Source organism: Mustela nigripes, chromosome 18, assembly GCF_022355385.1.
Source record: "Mustela nigripes isolate SB6536 chromosome 18, MUSNIG.SB6536, whole genome shotgun sequence".
In the NCBI taxonomy this organism is placed as follows: domain Eukaryota; kingdom Metazoa; phylum Chordata; class Mammalia; order Carnivora; family Mustelidae; genus Mustela; species Mustela nigripes.
In genome coordinates this window covers 33,413,647-33,424,482 of record NC_081574.1, presented here as the reverse complement: position 1 = coordinate 33,424,482, position 10,836 = coordinate 33,413,647, and the positions used below count along the sequence as shown (strand labels likewise).

General features: G+C 55.3%; 1 protein-coding gene across 1 annotated transcript; it reads right to left on the bottom strand.

Annotated features, from left to right (window-relative positions):
- Nucleotides 1–6,460: 6,460 nt before the first annotated feature.
- Nucleotides 6,461–10,836, bottom strand: ZNF703 (zinc finger protein 703). Its single transcript, XM_059384127.1, has 2 exons — nucleotides 10,392–10,836; nucleotides 6,461–9,375 (listed from the first exon to the last, which is right to left on the bottom strand). The coding sequence occupies exons 1-2, from the start codon at nucleotides 10,632–10,634 to the stop codon at nucleotides 7,846–7,848; spliced, it is 1,773 nt and encodes a 590-aa protein (XP_059240110.1). The 5' UTR covers nucleotides 10,635–10,836; the 3' UTR covers nucleotides 6,461–7,845.

Genomic DNA, 10,836 nt, shown 5'->3' with positions numbered 1-10,836 from the left:
GGACACAGGGAATGGGCACTGATGTTTTCCAAATTACTGTTCTCATTCCAAAACCTGGCTCTGATTTAAACTCAGGAAGAATCATTTTATCTTATGTTCCAAAGAGCTGTGGCGATACTGAGTGCCCACTCAGAGCGAAAGCTCCCTCTCCACCCCTCCGTGGTTGGACTTTTATCTACTTATCAATTACTCTCTTGCCAGTTCCATCTTCCAAAAGCAATCGGCTGTAGGTTATGAAACATGCGATTCTTTTCATAGTCCTTGGTTTAACCTCAGAGGATTCTTCACTTTATCTTTTTTTTTTTTTTAAGATTTTATTTATTTATTTGACAGAGAGAGATCACAAGTAGGCAGAGAGGCAGGCAGAGAGAGAGAGAGAGGAGGAAGCAGGCTCCCTGCCGAGCAGAGAGCCCGATGCAGGGCTCCATCCCAGGACCCTGAGATCATGACCTGAGCCGAAGGCAGAGGCTTAAGCCACTGAGCCACCCAGGCGCCCTCTTCACATTATCTTAAATAATAATTTCTGACCCACTTAAGCACCCAGGCAGCCTTTGAAATACCTGCATCACCAGAACCTCAGCATCTCCTCAAATTAAAAAAACAAAACCAAAAACATATTTTCATAATTCATTTTGTTGGAGTCCCTTCTCTGGGTGAAAAGTTCACAAGACAATATTTTTCTTCTGTACAGGCCACCTGCCCCTCCTCCCCCAATCTGTGAGGTAAAGTCCCAAAGTTTCTTTTCCTGGATCTTTCACACTCCCTGTCCTGATAGGAACTTCAGAATTGTATTTGACTGGGGATCAGGGACTGAGAAACTCATGGAATATTCCAGTTAGAAACGGCTTCAACATTATGGGGCCTGACAGCTTTACTTCAGACATAGAAAAACAGACACAGATTAAGTGACTTGCTCAAAGTGACACAGCAATTAAGTTTCAGAGCTAGAAGAAAACAGAAGAAGACACTCCCATGTCTATGGTCTTTCTACCAGATATGCAAGGACTAGACTTTCTGAAGTTTCCCGGACAGCCCTAAATAAAGTTCACCAAATTCTTCTTCTACCGTTTGGCTCTATTTTGAAGTTTATAAAATACTGTCAGATATAAAGTTTCTCTCAGCCAATAGGTTCAACTTCTTTCCTCCTCTCCCTCCTTCTTTTCCTCCCTCTTCTTTCTTCTTCCTTCCCCTTCTCCTCCCCCTCCTCCTCCTCCTTCTATTTTTAAAGATTTTCTTTATTTATTTTAGGGAGGGGAGGGAGAGAGAGAGAGAGAGAGAGAGGGAGAGGGAGAAGCAGGCTCTGTACTCAGCGCAGGGCTTGATCCAGGACCCCGAGATCACGACCCAAGCTGAAATCAAGATTTGGATGCTTAACGGACAGGGCCACGCAGGCACCCCTCACCTTCTTTTCTAAGAGAAAGTTTTCCCAGTTCATCTGTGATCCAAATCCACTGACAGCTTTTCCTGTTCTAGGACATGTTAATAATGCTGGTGATATATCACCACCCTGGGAAAACCTGGAAAGGCACTTCATTTAGGAAGAAGTACAAACCCTTTTCATGCTTGGAATGTTCTGTGGGAGATGCAAGTCAACGAGGGAGAAAGAGGCTGGAAGGAAATTCAGATGTGCTGTACACAGTGTGAGCGAAGCCTATTCCTTGGTCGGCTTTAGAAATGGAAATTACCGGCTCAGGGGCTCAAGTTCCAGCTCTTCTACCCCTATGGACAGGAGCTTCATCCATCTTCCAACCTTCAAAAAAAGAAGGGCCTGGAAGAATTGGGGAGCCTCCCAACCGATGGGAGCGCTCATGGCAGGTCCCCCTACATCAGCCCCAGTGGTCTCCCTCTTCAGCAACTGCAGCCTGCCCAACTGATCTTCCCAATTAGCACTGGTTTACATCCTGTCCTATTCTCTGCTGCCTGCACGGTTCGACTCTGCCTTTATTAGATCAGCATAAATGCGGTTATATGTAATGCTATCTTGTTCCCTGTCTCATGGGTGTGTCCTGTCTCCCCCAACTAAATCAGATGAGAATTTCGTCGGAGTTTTCTCCTGTGTCTCGTGGCATCCAGCGTTGTGCTGGGCACATAACAGGAATCCTGCAAATTCTGTGGCCTTCGATGACCCACTGCCCGGAAGTATAAGTCCTCAAATACTGGGATTCTAGTGCCAAGCTGCCATTTCTCTATTTTTGTCATCAGATACGTCATTTGTCAAAACAGTAAATGCACAGGTGGAAAGAAGTAGATATCACTCGACCTCTTTTGAAAAGCTGAAATCAACCTCTGGGCTCTATCAGTTTCCCACAAAGCCGCCCCGGCCTCACTCCCACCCCAGGACCTGGGCATAGGTGTGTGTGCAGGTAAGGGAGAGGGGAGGGCTTTGCCTCCTTTCTCTGTTTTAGGCCTGGCTGCACCCCTCCTCTCTGCAGCTCAGACCCAGTGGCCGACAGCTGGTCTGGGGAGCACTGGCGGAGGAAATGTGAGCATGCTGAGTGTCACAATAGGACAGGCTTTGTCCAGGGGCCATGGCACGTCTCCATTGACCTTGGAACCCAGTGACTGGGGACAACTGAGGGAAGGCAGCTTCCTTCCCTCTCCAGGCTGCAGGTTTTTAATGTCTCCTTTGTTGGCTTGGGCCCCTGGAGACTGCCCTGAAGGGAGAGACTCGAGGCTGTTCCCTCCCTCCTGGACAAAATGGTGCATGCTTTTCCTGTTTAAACAGGGCCCGGTTGTGGAGAGCCCTGACTCCGCACACACCAAGGCCCGGCAACGGCTGCAATAAATCAATAGGAAAATAGAAGCTGCCAGTTAGACTAAACAAGTGCATTTGCAAAGACGGCTAGCCCTCATTAATCACTCTGACAGTCCTAAAAACACATTTCCCCTTTAATGACTGTATTTGGATAATCAGTGCTTTTTCCTCCTCAGTCAGAGTTTGAGTAACAGACAGCTGGTGTTATTACAGCCATTGGGGAGGGAGGGCTGGGATTAGGGTCTACGCAGAGCCATCCACTGGAGGTCTCCTCCAACCGGGTTGGCTGCAAAGCCGTTGTTACACAATAATGAGGGGGAGCTCTGTGCTCCCATTGAATGCTCCCGGGCAGCCATGTGCGAGTTCCCCCCAAACCTTGACACCCACCTGCATTATGTGAACACAAAAGCCTCATGTTGGGTTTTATGAGCGTTGGCAGATTGAACCCGGGCTGGGCGGCAGGGAGGGCTTTCTCGAACGGCGAGGTAAGAAGATGGGTCGATGTGATTTGGCTTTGTTTCCTTTAGGTGACTTTGGCTTTCCGGAGAAAGTTTGAAACCCAGCACATTCCTCTTTATAAATGATGTAACACATTAATGCAGAGCACATTATGAAAATGGTAATTCAAACCCATAGTGCTCCAAATTAAACCATACATTATCGGATGCACTCAACCATCTATTTTGCAGAAAGACAGGATGAATGAAATCAAATCAAACAGAAAACTGGAGAGCAGCTTCCCCTACAAAATGATTAATAAAGTGCAGAGCCTCAGGATTATTGCAAGACGAATTCCACAGTCACCCAGACATACATCAGGCAGGAGTTAGCTCTGAGAGACACCTCACAGTGTGCTGGGGAGGGCCCAGGGGCAGTTACGGCAGCCCCACGCCTCCTCCTTGGGCTACAGATTTCTCAAGAGGTGGGTTTTGGGGGGGAGGCAACTGGTAAGTTAAAAACCCAGTACCATGCTGTTTTGTTTGTGTCAAACCTGGGTCTGAGAGTGAGCCCCTTCCCCTCCCTGTCTCTCTCTCTTCCTTCCACGGCTGCCCACGGGGCCACAAAAATAACCAGGCGAGAGGTGTAAAAATCGGACCTGGAGCCAGGAACGTCCAGTGTCTCAAGTTGCAGCTCTGAGCTTCCACCCTTCCTGGTGCCTTGGGAACACAGGCCCCGTGTTGTGGAGAGCCCTGGGAGAGATTAGGAGGAAAGGGGAGGGGGAGGGCTAGGAAGAGAAGGAGGTGGTGAAATAGAAGGTGGAGGTGATTCTCAAAGAAAAGAGTTGCTGGATGAATTAATTATGCAAATAAGCAGTCAGTGGGGAGTATTATCTCTATTAAAACAGCAACTTTGTTTAATGAGAATTTAGCTATTGAAAGTAACCAACTGCCCACCAGCTAATTAAACGTTTCTTAGGAACTGGCACCCATTTCTGGTGAGGAGGGCTGACATTTCAGGGTGAGAACTGGGACACTCCAAACTCCCTTGGTTGCCCTTTGATGTCACAATGGTAGCTGGGGACAGCCCATCCCTACTAGGCAAAGGGCCTCCTTCCCAGTCTGCAAAGGCCACCAATACACTTTCTGGGGGAACTCAATAGCCTGAGGGGTTTCTAAGCCGTGGGTGAGCCAAGCAGCTCTATAAATGTGACTTTTGCTATACAGAGAGTTCAATCTTGGAGACTGCGAATCTATTCCTTTCTCTATCCCAACAAGAGAAACTCAGCTAGGGAGGTCTGAGGACAGCCAAGTTTAAGATAGAGAAAAGTTTAAGTCTTCCTGCAGAGGGAGCACTTTCCAGCAGTTTTAGCAAGGATTAAAAAAAAAAAAAAAAAGAGAAGGACTTGAGGGGAAGGCAGGATGGGAAATAACCAAAAAAGCAAAGAAAAACAATAGAAGATAAGAAGAAGAAGAAGAAGAGGAAGAGGAGGAAGAGGAGGAAGAAGAGGAAGAAGAGGAAGAAGAGGAAGAAGAGGAAGAAGAGGAAGAAGAGGAAGAGGAAGAAGAAGAAGAAGAAGAAGAAGAAGAAGAAGAAGAAGAAGAAGAAGAAAAACCAAAGCAACTCGTAACATTTCAGGCCTTTTAAACATTGGGGCCAATTCGAACCTGAAGAACACTGAGAATGATGATTCCCCAGGAACACCCTGACATGGTCCCAGGGCTGCTTCTCCAGCCCATTCTCCTGCCCTTCTCCCTGACTCCCCCTGCGGCCCCCACGTGCCCAAAGACACCAGCAGCCCAGGTCCCAACCCTGGGACACACGTAAGTTCTTATGGCGGTCAGCACTGATATTTTCTGCAGAAGCCGCCTGAGGTTCTCTTGACTAATGAAGGAATTTTGGCCAGAAACAAAGATATAGTGGCAAAACTTCAAAAACCCCTAATCCAACTCCCCTACAAAAGCATCTGACATTGAGGTTTTGTCAAGTCCCCAGACCCTCCCTGATTCTCCAGGGGAGTGTGGTGTGGCCTCAAACCACCCGGCGGGGCGGAGAGCGCATCCCTCCCACCCGCCCTTCCGCACTTGACCTCGGATCTACCCACGTTTCAGAGACGCGCGGTTCGAGGAGCACCAATTGCCCTGTAAGTCGCAATCCTCACAGAAAAAGCCAAGTAAAACAGCAGCACAACAACAGATCCGGAAGCGGCACGGGGCGGACACCGAGGAGAGCCGCCAGGAGGGGGCGAGGGAGCCCACTGTGAAGTGCGCCCAACAGGTGGCCTGGAGTGTCCCAGGCGCTGGAGGCCGAGAGCCCCTGCGGCCTAGCCCGGTGCGCCCCGAAGCCCGCGGCCTTGGCCCCTCACTGCCCAAGGTGGACGTGCAGGAGGTCGGTCCTCTCCTCTGGGCGCGCCGAACCCCCGCGCCTTGGGGAGGTGCTCGGCCCTGGTCCCAGCTTCCTGATAAACGGCGCCCCATCCTCAGGAGGGTGGAGGCCCGAGGATGCCCAAGCTGGATCAGCCGTGTGAGCTCAAGACAACAGGGCCCGAGAGTGGCTTCAAAGTCCCGAGTAATCACCGCGCCTTCTCAGCAAAACCCAAACCCTGTCCAGAGAAGTCTCTGTCGGCGCAAATGGCCGGGGTCGACAACCCAGCGCTGGCCATGGGGAGCTCCCAAGCCTTGCAAAGCACCAGTCTCAGCAGGGGCATTTACTCTTTGTTGTCAAGGTGTATGAAAGGCAGTCGAGAAAAGGAAATTACTCGCCTTTCCAGTGGAAAGCGCAGAAGGCGTCGTCGGGGCTGGCGCTCGTCACTCGTCTTTCTGCCACTAGGTGGCGCCAGAGGCACGTCGACTTTGCATACCTGCGGGGCTCCGGGGAAGGTGCTGCCGGCAGTATGAGCCCCGCGCCCTGGTTCCTTTCTCAGATCCTAGTACCTCTAGGCCCAGAGGAAAAACCGCATTTACACACTCCCTCCACCCTGTCCCCAGGAAATGTCAAGGACTACGAAGGGAGCCTAGGAGCTAAATAACCGTTGGGGGGGAAAAAACCATAAAGGCGGTTTTATGTTATTTGTAATGCGTTGGCAGAAGTTTTGTGTTTTTTTCCTACCCCCATCCCCACCCCCCTTCTTGAGGAAGGCATTAAACTCGACCTTGAACGGAAATCTCAGAAGGAAACCATAAGGTATTTAAACAAGAATAAAAGAAGGACATCTCAGGTGTCTGGAAATGGGACAGTGGGTAGGCAAGAGAGAAAGACACCACGGTGTGAATATAGCCAAGTATTCCATTTATTAACAAAATAAGTCTTACCAAGGGAGAGCTCTATCCATCCCAAACAGGCCCCACAGCCCCCCACACTGCTGCACAAGACCAGGAGGGAGGGAAGGTGTGGGGAGAAGACCCAGGGGTCGGAGTCTTCCATCCCAGTCACTGAGGGAGCCCACGGAAGCCGATGGCCAACTTTGGGGATTCTGTTGGGTCAGGCCTGGGAGGGGGTGATGGGGCTACTGTGATCCGTGTACTCCCGGGCTCCCCAACTGTCCCCCAATGGAGCTACCGAGGTTGTACTGCCCTCCGATATTGCCACTGGTCTGCTTTGGAGGGATCTAGCAAGAATCACTGACCATACCCTTACCACCAGGGGACCACTGCCCCCCACGCCCAAAGGAGAATAAAACAGGACTACCAATGCACTTTGCAAAATATTAAGAGCAAAGTTTCACCAGCAGGGCCTCCTAGGACTTTTAACTGAGTGAGAGAAGCCCTACAGGTCCCCCACCAGCAGGCCGTGTGACTACCGGGTGTTTGGGGCCATGAGAAGTCTGGAAGGTAGAAAGGCTGTCAGAGGCTGCTTGGGTCTCTCACAGGGGAGCCTGCTGGTGGGGTCAGGGCTCTTAGTGCTTACAGCAAGACAGAGGAGCAAGGCTCTAATTTTGGGGGCCAGGGTGCAGACCAAGGACCCCAGAAGAAGAGGGTTGCAGGGGACGAGTCACAGAGCAGAGTTCTGGGTCAACAGAACACAAGACCTCTTGCCACCAAGGCGGATCCCTGCATCCCTGCAAACGAGTTACAAAAAATATCTCCTCTCTGTTAATTGTACAAAGGATAAAACAGAATCTCAAATGTAAGGAAACAAGAAGAAATGAAGGGGAAAGAGGGGGAAAAGAGAAGGGGGAAATGTAGTCTTAACGGTTAGGAAGCATGCAAGAAACTCCCCAGGAAGGGAAAACAAATAGAAGAACCCCAGAACCCCAACTCTCCCTCCTCCCCCTAAAACCAAACCAATCAAAAAAAGAAAGAAAAAAAAAAAAAGAAAAAGGAAAAAAAAGAACCTTACATCTAAGAAAAACAACAAAAATAAAGGAAGAGGGGTGGGAAACATGTAGTTACTTGTGTGATTAATATTATTATTTGGGGAACACAGACTTTTTGCATACCATTGACTCGTGTGGGCCGTTAATGCACTTATATTCCCAGCTTGTAAGCTAACATTATAGTAAATAAATACACAGTCCGGTGGGGAGGGTCTGGGCCGGGGGGGATCCTGGCAGGGACAAGCAGAAGTGGAGGTTGCGGCGGCGGTGAGGGGGGAACAGGGTTGGTGGGGTAGGGAGAAAGGAGAAGAGGGTTGGGTAGGAGCAAGAGCTGTAGTTACTGGTATCCCAGTGCGGAGGCTGAGGCTAGTCTCTGTCCGTACAGCGCATACGGTGAGTAGTAGGGTCCGGCTGTGGGGAGGGAGGGCACGGCCAGGCCCCCGGCTGTGGATAAGTGGCTCTTGCCATAGGGGTGGTACCGGCTTAGCCCCAAAGTGTGTGGACTCCGCAATGACAGCGACCCGGGGCTTCCCGGGGCGGTGGGCGGGGGGAGGTGCAGGTGGCAGGAGGCTGCCGCTGCGGCGGCTGCGGCGGCGCTTCCCAGGCCCGAAGCCCCGGGGTAGGCGGCCAGAAGTTTCTCCGCGCCCGGCAGGGCCGTGTGAGTCCGTAGGTGGCTGAGCAGCTCCTCCGAGGTGGCGAAGCGCTTGTCACACGGCCCGCTGGCCGCCACCCAGTTGCAGCTGTGCGGCAGCGGTTCGTTCTGCAGCATGAAGCCGTAGGTGTAGAGCGGGTGGCCGGGAAGCGCGGCCTGGGCGGCGCTGGACGAGAGCGCAGCGGGCTGCAGCGGGTGCCCGGGGTATACCAGCGGGTATCCCCCCGCCTTCAGGCTGGGCCCTGCGGGGTCATGCGCGCTGCAAGTGGAGCAGCTGGAGCCACCGAGGTGCGAGGCGCTGTGGTAACCTCCCAGGCAGTAGGGGTCGCGGCATAATCCCTGCAGGAACGAGGGCGGGGAGGCCCCGGTGAGCGGGCTGGAGCTGGGGGGCTTGCCCGGTGGCAGGCCCAGGCCCCCCGACAGCTGGCCTCCTACGAGGCTGGACTTGCTAGGATCCAGGCCAGGCACGAACTGGGACGGGTAGCCGGCGTAAGCGCCCACGATGGAGCCGTGGTAGCCGATGCTGGAGGGTGGCAGCGGGAACACGGAGTGGCCCGGTTTGTAGGGGGACACCGGCGCCACGTGGCCGGCCCCCACCAGCGCCGAGGGCGGCTCGGACTTGCGCCCGGAGGACCCAGCCTCCGCGCCACCCCCATGGGCGCTGGGCTCCCCACCGCTGCCTCGGCTCACTGCCGCAGCCTCCGGGCTGGGCTTGGGCTCCTGGTCTTTCTTGTCCAGGTCCCCGCCGCCACCCCCACCGCCGTTCTTGCAGTCAGAGTGGTGCGGGGAGCCGCCCCGGGAGCCACCAGGCGACGACGACGACGACGCAGAGACCGGCGCTCCATGCGGGGGAAAGGGCGTGCAGGCGGCGCTGGGGACCCTGAAGCCCGCCTTGTCTCCCGGAGACAGGGAGGATGAGGAAGAGGTGGAGGACACCGAGGAGGATCCGCTGTCTTTACGGGAGTCGGCGCCGCCGGTGCCCTTGGAGTAGGGCTTGAAGCTGGACTTGTCCTCTGCAGGGGAGTCCCCCAGCTGCTTGAGGGCCGCAGACGCGGAGGCAGCTCCCGCGGCGGTGCGGCCAGGGTCCTTTTCGGCTCCCAGCCCGTTGGCCGCCGCTGCTACCGAGTTGAGCTTGGACGAGGGCGGTGGGTCCGGCTTGCCGATCTGCGAGCAAGTCTGGGCCAGCAGCGCCAATGGACTCTTCTTGGCGTCCAGCTGTGGGAGACAGCGGCAACGGAAGGGAGAAGGGGGTGAGACCACCAAACCGACGGAGCAAGCGGGGTGTCTGGGGAGCCGGGTGGGCACGGGGTCTCCCGGCGGCGGTGCGACGGGGCGGGAAGGCCTGGGGGAGAGGGTCTGAGAGCAAGGCCCTCAGAGAGCAAGGCGGGAGGGGCGGCGCAGTAGTGTGGAACTGCGCTCGCAGAGCCCGAGTGGGATCCCTCATTCCACTGGGTCCCAGAGTGCGGCACAGGCCTGGGCAAATGGGGCAGTGGAAGCTGTCCACCAGAGGCCGCCGCGGGTGCAGGTGACCCGTCTGGAGTCGGGGCTGGGGGAGGGGCTGTGATCGCCCCCTACCTTCTAATCTCCCCCTCCCCTGTGTCCAGGAGAAAACTTATTACTTCAGTTTGGGGAACTTCGCTTGGGACGGGTTTCTGGCGGTGGCGCCGCGAGGTAGGAGCCGGGAGAAACGCATTCGAAAGCCAGGGCGGCCGCGGGCGCTCTCCTAGTGGCCCCTCCCCCCCGGGGAGGGCACCCAGGGCGGTGGGAGGAAGAAAGACCTGGGATCGGGAGTGCCGGGGCGTAGAGCGCTCTAACCGGATGGGACAGAGGCGGAGTGGGACGGGGGCGATCCGGACCCAAAGAGCCCACACCGGTGTGTGTGTTGGGGGGCGGGGGCAAGAAAAGCCCAGGAGAGATCGTCTCTCGTCTGGAAACTGGGTGTCAGAGGAAAAGTAAAGGACCCAGTGGAGACTCCCAAGAGCAAACCCAATCCGAGAGAAAACACGTAGTTCCGAAAGGCGAGTGTGGAAGGCGAACCTTCCACGGAAAAGCCTGAGGAGAACCCGGTGGTCTCCGATCCCTGTTCCCTCGGTTCCTCCTCACCCGGTCCACCGGCGCGGCCAGACCTGGGCGTCGCACCGAGCCCCGGGACGCAGGGAGTGGGGCCGCGGGCCCGGCAGTGGTGGGCGGAATGGGGCCGGCGCTGGGCGGGCAGCGACCAGGAGACTGACCTCAATGGGGCTGACGGGAGTGGAGGACAGCGGCTGCAGGTACTCCGGGTGCAGGAGGTGGCCGGTGTGAGCGCTCAGCATCTTCAGGACCCTGATAGGGAGCCGGTTCGCCTGGCGCAGGGGGTCCGCCGGGGGCAAGAGGGACACCGCCGCCGGCACCGCCGGCCTCTTCCCACCGCCGCCGCTGCCGCTGCCGCTGCTTTCGGGTGTCCTTGGGTTAGATCCAGCGGGCGAATCGCTCATTTGGAGGAGGCAGCGCCACTGGGGGGGCGGGGAGGGAGGGGGAGCACCGGGGAGGCGAGCTCCCGGGGCGGGTGGGCTCGCTCCGCAGCGTCGAGCGCGGTGCAGCAGTCGCTGCGCCTCCACCCCTCCTCCACCGACGCCGCCGCCGCCGCCGCCGCTACTCCGGGCGAGCAACACAAAAACCTTCGCCTTCTCGGAGCCG

Bases quoted from the DNA above. Each gene is read 5' to 3' on its own strand.
- ZNF703 (XM_059384127.1), bottom strand. From the start codon at position 10,634: ATGAGCGATTCGCCCGCTGGATCTAACCCAAGGACACCCGAAAGCAGC. The intron at 9,376-10,391 runs GTCAGTCTCCTG...TGTCTCCCACAG, and splicing joins CTCCCGTCAGCCCCATTGAG to CTGGACGCCAAGAAGAGTCC.